This window comes from Scomber scombrus, chromosome 7, assembly GCF_963691925.1.
Source record: "Scomber scombrus chromosome 7, fScoSco1.1, whole genome shotgun sequence".
In the NCBI taxonomy this organism is placed as follows: domain Eukaryota; kingdom Metazoa; phylum Chordata; class Actinopteri; order Scombriformes; family Scombridae; genus Scomber; species Scomber scombrus.
Window position 1 is genome coordinate 25367175 of NC_084976.1, and position 9342 is coordinate 25376516.

At 40.6% G+C, this 9342-nt stretch overlaps 1 protein-coding gene across 1 annotated transcript; it reads left to right on the plus strand.

The window, feature by feature from the left end:
* Positions 1–809: 809 nt before the first annotated feature.
* On the plus strand, positions 810–8574 carry LOC133983415 (beta-1,4-galactosyltransferase 3-like). Its single transcript, XM_062422488.1, has 6 exons — positions 810–1083; positions 3727–3962; positions 6358–6545; positions 6640–6762; positions 7570–7674; positions 8327–8574. Exons 1-6 carry the CDS (start codon positions 810–812, stop codon positions 8571–8573), a joined length of 1173 nt encoding a protein of 390 aa, XP_062278472.1. The 3' UTR covers position 8574.
* Positions 8575–9342: the final 768 nt, after the last annotated feature.

Here is a 9342-nt window from a genome sequence, read left to right on the forward strand (position 1 = left end):
TGAATTTGGCCAGTCCCAGGTCGATAATTACAGCTCTGTTGGTGTTATGTTCCACCTGGAGGACAAATTTAATTAAATCTTAAGATTATCGGCTTTCAGAAGGAAATAAAGATTGGATGAAATAAACCACAAGCAACAAAACAATTAATTGAGCCTTAAACTGGAATTAAGCAGCAGTACAGACACATAGTTACAGACAAAAAAAACAACAACACTGTAAAGTTGGCAAAATTAAGAACAACACACATATGTGATATCAAGATAGGCTATAAGTTAAAATTTTAAGTTGACTTCCAGTGATGTTTATTTTAGCTAACATCATCAGGTTTTTATAACTCACATTTCTGTATTTGCAGCTCTGTTCTGCCTATTAGTCAAAGTGGTGAAGACCTTTTCTTCATTTGCTTGTGTTTTCTTAAGTTGCAATGCAATGAGCTCTCTAATAATAATAATAATAATAATAATAATAATAATAATAATAATAATAATAATAATAATGATAATTTAAAAAAAATCTCTCATTTATCTAAATGTTTTATCTATAGTTTATTCTACTGGAATCAGGTACCAAAATATAACAGAATTGAGTGTAAAGTCGAAAAGTATTTATTTAGAAGTAGGTTAACACCCAGAACTGGCAAAATGTAACTTTTTAACCACAGTGACCCTTCACAGAACTAGTTTAGCCCCGAAGAGTTTCTCTCCAGCTCTTATTACGAGACTTAGGAGATTTACCGGTTGGATCTGTCTTTGAAACACCTGCTGAACCAAGCTGCTCTGCCTCGCTTTGACAACGCAGAGCCTTCGCCATGGTCAGTTTCCAGTCCAAATGGCTCTACCTTCTCATCTTCCTGGGCATCCAGCTGTTGGTCATGGCGCTGCTGTCTCTGGGGGGCTACCAGGAGAGGGTCACCTACTTCATCCGCATCTTCCGTAAGCCCGAAGCCCCTGGTTTGTCGAACCGCAACCACTCAGTAGCCAACATCACTGGAGGGGACGTGTATGCCAACCTCTCCCACTCACCCAAACCTCAAAGCCATGGAGACGCCATGCCCTACTGCCCTAAGACGTCCCCTCTGATAGGTGAGTGTTCTGTAGGTACCTGCTTAGATTTTGATAGAGGGTTGATCACTCATGTTAAAATCTCTGAAGACATTCATCTACACACAAGCACACCCTGTTGAGTGACATCTTCTTGTTGCACCTTTCATGTTGTACGGTTCATGTTATTGTTTGACTTGCTGTTAGCTCAGCGCTTCCTTGTGAATTAAGTATCTTTCAGCAAACGTCGTGTCGTAATTGAGTCCTGTTTTGATTTGGAAATGTGTGACTTTAGTAACTTCTCCAGATGTTTTATGTATAGAGTCGCTACCCTCATGGTGTAAGCCAGGGGCGATTTTAGACCTTTTTAATCAGTGGCGGTTCTAGCTTGAATGACGCTCTGGACGAGACCCCCTCTATTCTCATTTCCCTCCCTGAAAAGTTTGTTTAGAGTGGATGTAAATAAGCTATAAGAGATGTGAGCTCTGTGAACATTTTCAAACGACAGTTGAAAACATATTTATTTAATATGACTTTAAATTAATGTAATTTTAACTTATTTTTACTGAATGTCCTTTTTTTTTTTAATTGTCTAATTTTACCCAAATTTTCTTTTTTTATTCTGTTGTATAGCTTGTTAAGGAAGACAAACTGAGAGAAAAATGCAAACAGACTCGGCCTTAAATGAACACTAAACCACAGGGGGGTGTCGTTTTTTTGGCTGCATTGGCAGCTGACTGAAAAGGATTTTCCGTCCGGGAGAGAGAGAGAGAGAGAGAGAGAGAGAGAGAGAGAGAGAGAGAGAGAGAGAGAGAGAGAGTTGGGAGTTTGCCCTTTATCCTATATGAGCAAAAGGTCCAGGTGCTCCAAACCTGCTTGGCCACCTCACCCACGTTCTCCTGAACACCTTAATGAACACAAAAGAGTAATATAATAGTAAGCCATAACCACACCAACATCAATACATTCAGGACAAGCCAGGCAGAGGCCATCATAAGTGTGTGTATTTACATTCTTAAATAAATATGATGAAATATGATTTATAAATCCTCAACATTATAAATCATGTTTCCTTCTTCAATACGACCTTTCAGAGATAGAGAAACAATGCTGACAGCGTCCGCCCACTTAGAGTAGGGGAGAACGGGGTTGGTAGTCACACTTTTTATTTTCCTTTGAATTCCTCATAAACCGTATAGTGAATAAATTCCCTTTTAATTTGTAATGAAGGCCTAAAATGTCAGGTAGGAATGGAGTCGTCTTACTCTCCTTCAGCTGATTCTGTTCAAAAGATATGGACCGTAAAAACATGTCTTGTGCACTTGTGACATCCATCCCCACGATGGGGTTGGTAGTCACACACGATGGGGTTGGTTGTCCCTGTGTTATTTTAAAGGAAAAAAAATGTTTTTCTTAAAAAAGTATTTAAAATGTTTAGTTTCATTGAAATACAACAACCTAACACATATCCTGCACCAAGAGAACGTAAACAGGAAAAATCATTCCTATAAGTGCATTTTTTGTCCTTATATAATAATATTATGCATTTTCACCTCTCTGACTGCTCTCAGCTTTACATCTGGATGAGTCTGGCTCTTGTCTGTCTTACTGACAAAGTTCTTGCTCATTTTGCTATCTTAAAAGAAAGAAGTTACTAGATATATCACACTATATATGTATACGCCAACATGTGACAACCAACCCCAAAGAGAAGGTGACAAAAATCCCCAACTGGGATTTTTTGCTACCAGCAAAGCTAACAACCACATGTTTTAGCGTAAGAAAAAAAAACCTAACTAACTATCACTCTCTCTTCATACTTTTTAATGGTAACGATTGTTTTATTACAAAACTCATTGTGTTAAAGCCCAGAAGAGAAATACTGAAGAGTTGGATATCAAACACACACCGTCTACACCTATGGTCATGAGCTCTGGGTAGTGACCGAAAGAACGAGATCGCGGGTACAAGCGGCCAAAATGAGCTTCCTCCGTAGGGTGGCTGGGCTCTCCCTTAGAGATAGGGTGAGAAGCTTGGTCATCCGGGAGGAGCTCGGAGTAGACCCGCTGCTCCTCCACGTTGAGAAGAGCCAGATGAGGTGGCTCGGGCATCTAGTAAGGATGCCTCCCGGACGCCTCCCTGGTGAGGTGTTCAGGGCACGTCCCACCGGTAGGAGACGCCTCGGGAATCGGGATCCCCCGGGAAGAGCTGGACGTAGTGGCTGGGGAGAGGGAAGTCTGGGTTTCCCTGCTTAGGCTGCTGCCCCCGCGACCCGACCCCAGATAAGCTGAAAGAAGATGGATGAATGGACACACAACGTCCTCTCACCTCCATGTCAAGCAGTTTACTCCAGAAATGATCTCTGAAGTAACATCTCACCTAAATTCTGAAACTTTCAGTGCCAAAACTTTTTAACAGCGCCCTCTAGGGCCCGAGATCTGATGAATGTGACAACCAACCCCATTCTCCACTACAATCAACAATCCACCTCACCTGCAGAAAAGCCGCCTCCATATATTCGTATCATTAAAAAAATTACGATACCAATACCAATCCAAATACCCTTAAAGTGACACGGATACCAACTGAGTACTTCATTCGATGCCCACAACTCCTCCACATCTAAATGATTAGATTTTTTACCTCCAGTCAACAGTGACATCAAGCCGGTTTTTCTGTTCGCAGGTGGGCCGATCCACGTCAGCTTTCCGTCAGGGCTCACTCTAGCGGATGTTCAGAGTAAAAATACACTGGTGTTGCGCGGAGGACGCTACAGGCCACCTGACTGTAAGGCGAGGCATCGGACGGCCATCATCATTCCCTACAGACACAGAGAGCTTCACCTTAAGTTCCTGCTCTACAACATGCACCCTTTTCTGCAGCGGCAACAGCTCAACTACGGGATTTATGTCATTCATCAGGTGAAACAAACACAAAAACAAATCACATACTGTACATTAACCCTTACATACGGTTCATATCCTGACTCATAATTAGTCTCTACACCAATTCACATTCATTCATTAACTAGCAGTTGTTAATAGGGGAGAACGGGGTTTGTTGTCACATTCATCAGATCTCGGGCCCTGGAGGGCGCTGTTAAAAAGTTTTGACAATGAGTTCATAATAAAACAATCATTACCATTAAAAAGTATGAAGAGAGAGTGATAGTTAGGTAGGCTTTTTTCTTACCTACGATAGAACATGTGGTAGTTAGCTTTGCTGGTAGCAAAAAATCCCAGTTGGGGATTTTTGTCACCTTCTCTTTGGGGTTGGTTGTCACATAAAGATAAAGATAAAGAAGCTTTATTGTCATTGCACAAAAGATACAATGAAATTTCGTTTGGCAGCAATCCTTGTAGCAGCTACAATCAGTATAAATATAAATAAATATGTATTAAAATAAATAACAACGTATCTAAAAATATGTATAAAAATCAAGTAACAACGAGAACAAGAACAATTTAAGTGCAGGTAAAATTGCAGTATGTTCATGGTTCCTGCAGCAGTCTCTTCACCGCCATGGGGAAGAAGCTGTGTTTGAGTCTGTTTGTATGGGCTTGCATTACTCTGAGCCTGCCAGACGGGAGTCTGGTGAACAGAGAATGACCTGGGTGAGTGGGATCATTCTGAGCATTCTTTATGGCCCGTCGGAGGAGATGTCTCGAGTAGATCTCATCTAGGCGTGGGAGTGGGGAGCCAACGATCCACTGAGCTGTCTTGATGAGTCTATTCAGCTGTCTCCTCTCTGCTGCAGTGCAGCTGGCGTACCACACCGTGCATCCGAAAGTAAGGACACTCTCTATTGTGCAGTGGTAAAAGTTCGTCAGCAAAGGCGGAGAGAGTTTGCTCCTCCTCAGCGTTCTCAGGAAGAAGAGACGCTGCTGGGCTTTTTTGATGATGTGGGTGGTGTTCACAGTCCAGCCCAGGTCCTTCAAGATGTGCAGGCCGAAGAACTTGAAATCCGTGACACACTCCACCTGAGTGCAGTGTGGTCCTTGACTTCTGGAAATCAATTATGATTTCTTTAGTCTTCCTCGTGTTGAGGTTGAGGTGGTTATCACTACACCAGGCGGCCAGCGTCAGTCAGTCCTTGGCGTATACATATATAGTGTGATATATCTAGTTCTTTCTTTCTTTCTTCATTACAAATTCAAAGGCAAGTAAAAAGTGTGACTACCAACCCCGTTCTTCCCTACATATTTGATTAATCTGTGAAAAAAAGACATCCACAACCACTATATTTATGGTCCAGTGGAACATTTTATAGATTACGAAGAATACAACATGATTGAATGCTGTTTCTTGAGGTTTTTTTTCATAAACACAGGTCAATTTTTTTACATTTGCATATATAAAAATGGGTATCGGCTGCACACAAATAAAAAATAAATGATGAATATTATTTTCATTTTTGTATACACTGGGTCACATTAGGAAAAGTCAAACTAAAAGAAATGTGTATTGGTTGTTTATACAGGTCTCATATGTAAAACGGGTCAAATTTGACCCTGAACAATGTGTAAGCGTTAAAGGAAGATTCAGAAGGTGAATAAGATATTTTACTTCCACTGTTTTTATTTAGGTTATTATAGATTAAAATAAAGGAGCATTTGGTGAGAATTACTTCCATCTTTTCCTTAGTGCAGCATTCACTGTAGTTCAGGCTAGATGAAGAGCGCCCTCTAGTGTTAGTGCTGTGAATGCCCAAGTGGCTCTGAGGGTTTAATCTCCTTAGCTGCTTGTAACATTTCATTAATGTTTACTCCTCTGCTCTTTGTCACCACTCCTTGAGCTGGATTCGTCATTGCAGTAACATTGTGGGATCTCACATTGTACGATTTGTCTTGTCTCTGCTTTGCGGATACCTCGAAATAAATCTATTAGGTTGTTTAAACAATGTACCAGAGGGTGTGCGACATTTTTATTTTTATGGATGAAAACAGGAAATTAACATTTGAATAAGGTTTGAAAAATATGATGAAACAGTTGCATTGTGGTAGGGATGAGCAGTACATCTGTATTTACCATGTATTGTTTGCTGTTGTATTCATATCATTGGATTTTTGTTGACTGAATTAAAACTACAAAGCAGAAATTATGTTTGAGCGAGTTCAATATGAATTCTTCCAGTATCAGTATTCAGTATATTGTGATATATTTTCATGAAAGTCTGCAAGTAATTGTAATATTTTTCCTATATCATCTCATATATATACTGACTTCCTTTAAGAGTCTAAAGATCTCACTTCATAAACTTCACTGTCATTTCTTGATTAAAAGAAGGTAAAGTAATTTTGTCTGTTCACTCTGCAGGCTGGAGACTACACTTTTAACAGGGCCAAGCTGATGAACGTGGGTTTCCGGGAGGCCATGAAGGAGGAAGACTGGGACTGCCTCTTTTTCCATGATGTGGACCTCATTCCAGAGGACGATCGCAACACATACATCTGCGACTCCAACCCCAAACACGCAGCCATCGCCATGGACAAGTTTGGCTACAAGTATGTCCTTTCTCACTGGTTGATGTCCACTAATGAGTTTACTTTTCACAGTCACACACAGTTTTTGCAATACCTCCTTTAAAATCCTTTCCAGGCTTCCTTACAAGATGTACTTCGGAGGAGTGTCAGCTCTGACGCCACTGCACTACCGCAAAATAAATGGCTTTCCCAACAACTACTGGGGCTGGGGCGGAGAGGACGATGATATTGGAGTCAGGTGAGAGACAGAGTTCTCCACTGTTTAACCCTTACACTCTTATAAAATAATGCGATATGTCTGTCAACAGCTCTATCAAAGATTTGTGTGTGTTATACAAGAAGAGGCTACTATAGCCTCGAGCTGCAAGCCTTAAGCAGAGATGAGGGTCGGCAACAGAGGTTTGGTTACCTTAGTTTTTTCTAACTCCTCATCTGACATTTTGTTAATGGAGGCAATTTATTAGATTTGATATCAATTCTTTTGACGTTCATGAATGTTTCCAGCAAGCTCTGCCTGAATAATGTAAAGATGTAAAAGTTACACTTTTTGTAGATCTCTGATATGACATTCATACTTAACCACTAACCAAAAGCATTCCAGTTGATCACAAATAAATCAGACTTAAAGGCCCAATATGTAACTCTTCAACATTAAAATGTCTGAAAATGACAATATTTCATTCGGGAAGGCGTCTAATCCCCTTCACACGTGTCAGCATTGTGGTTGTCTGCCAGAAGCTGTTATAATTTGTTGTTTTGAACTATATCTTTTAACTGGATGAAGGATTTTAGTCACCTGACGTCTGAATTTTAATTTATAAGAGAAACAAACTCTCCTGACATGCACAGTCCTTTGTTTTAATGGAGAGACCCCTAGTGGCAGAAAATGAAATATCATACATTTAAACATCGATTGAACAATGATCACATTCTGACTTTTTAGGAAGCTGGATGTTTGTTTTTATGCTCTTGAAACCACGGAGGGAGCTCACTTCAATCCAGTTTGACTGTATCAAAGAGTGTCATTTGTGTCTTGTCTTCTCAGGGTGTCTCTGGCGGGGATGTTCATCAGTCGTCCATCTTCAAAAGTGGGCCGTTACAAGATGATTAAACACAAGCGGGACAAAGGAAATGATGTGAACCCAAAGAGGTACAGTAAACAAACTGGTGCATTTGATTAATGTAGGAAATGTGTAGCAGATCTATATTTAGTGATTTGAACATCATACTGCATTGAAGAAGGCTTTAAACTAGCGATTGAGACCATAAACACATTTTGAAAACGTTTATTGAGGTTATAAATCAAGTGAGAAGTTGGTGAATTCTCCATTGACTTGTATAGAGACGGAAGTCCTTTTGACACCAAAACGGTCGCCCCCTGGTGGCCTTTTGATAGAATGAATGCAGTTTTAAGTTACTTCCGCGTTGGCATCATTTCAGAGGACCGGAGCTCCCCGCCTGGTCCGTAGTCATTGCATTGCTTCTCACCTGGTTCCACACTATGTGCTTCACTTTGACTTTCCCCTGATTTTCACTATATGTGTATTTGATTTCCATGACAGGAGCTGACACAGTCTGGTCTAAATATTTCTCTCTTATAATCCAACACATCACCTGGTGTCCCTGGTTGCTTTGACTATTACACACTTTAATATCAGCTATGATGATGTTGTTGTAAGACTTATAAGCTTATGCTGCAGTTGCTGTCAGTGCAGAAGAAGCCACTTCAGCTCAGAGCGTCAGTATACCAACAGGTAAAAGGAAAAAGTTGAAAAAGTTCTCTGTTTGTCGTCCATCTCAAGGTTCAACATGCTTGCCAAGACGCGTCAGACCTGGAAGCGGGACGGGATGAACACAGTTGACTATGAGGTAATCTCACGGATGTACCTGCCCCTCTACACCAACATCACTGTCAACATCGGCACTGAGGCCGGTCTACATCCAAACCCCCCGAAGCCACCTCCACCTGCCAAAGCTGCAGAAAAACCTGCAGCCGGAGCACCAGCGAAAGGCTCAACCAAACTCAAAGAGAACCACTCAGAGAAATAGTTTACCCTAAGAGACCACGAATTATGTTTCACTCTGCTTTTACATCAGTGGGATAATCCTATCAGTGCATGCTGTAGGATGGTGGTTTTTTCTCTGTGGTGGCCTGGGTTTTGTTTTGGTTTTTTTTGTTGTTGTTGGTTTGAATTTTTTTTCATATGTTGGTGGAGGAATTATTTTGCAGAGAGTCAACATCATGCTCAGCCAGAGATTCTCCTCTGCCTGCGGAGAGTGAGACACTCATCTGGGTGATTTAGACACTTGATTTCTTGAAAATAAAAACAATAGACATGAAATGATCAGTCTGCTCTAGGTGACGGCTCTCCACCCCACAACCATTATTCTTCCAAGGGAGCCACAGCAAAGAGTGAAGGGTTAAAGTTGGACTCTGTGAGTTTATATATCTACAGCGCTGTGATCGCTGTTTAAACCTTGCGTTGCCTTAGAAACTTATTTTTTGTCTTTTCACTTGTACATACTTAATTTATAATACTGTGTTTTTATTGGAGCAGGAGTTGCAATTTCCAGCAGCATTTTTTTGTTTAGAGGTCAATGAATACATGAGTGAAGGAACATTTTTCTTTTTTGTTTCCAGATGTGTGTGAAGCTGCTATAACGAGTAATGAATGAAGGAACTTGACAGATTTGTGTATTACTATTACTGCTTATGACATAACAGCACAGATATCCTATCCATCTGTCTGGGTCCTGGTTTGGGAAGGGATATCATACAGATGCTGTTCTACATCAATTTATCAAATGATAGACTAAA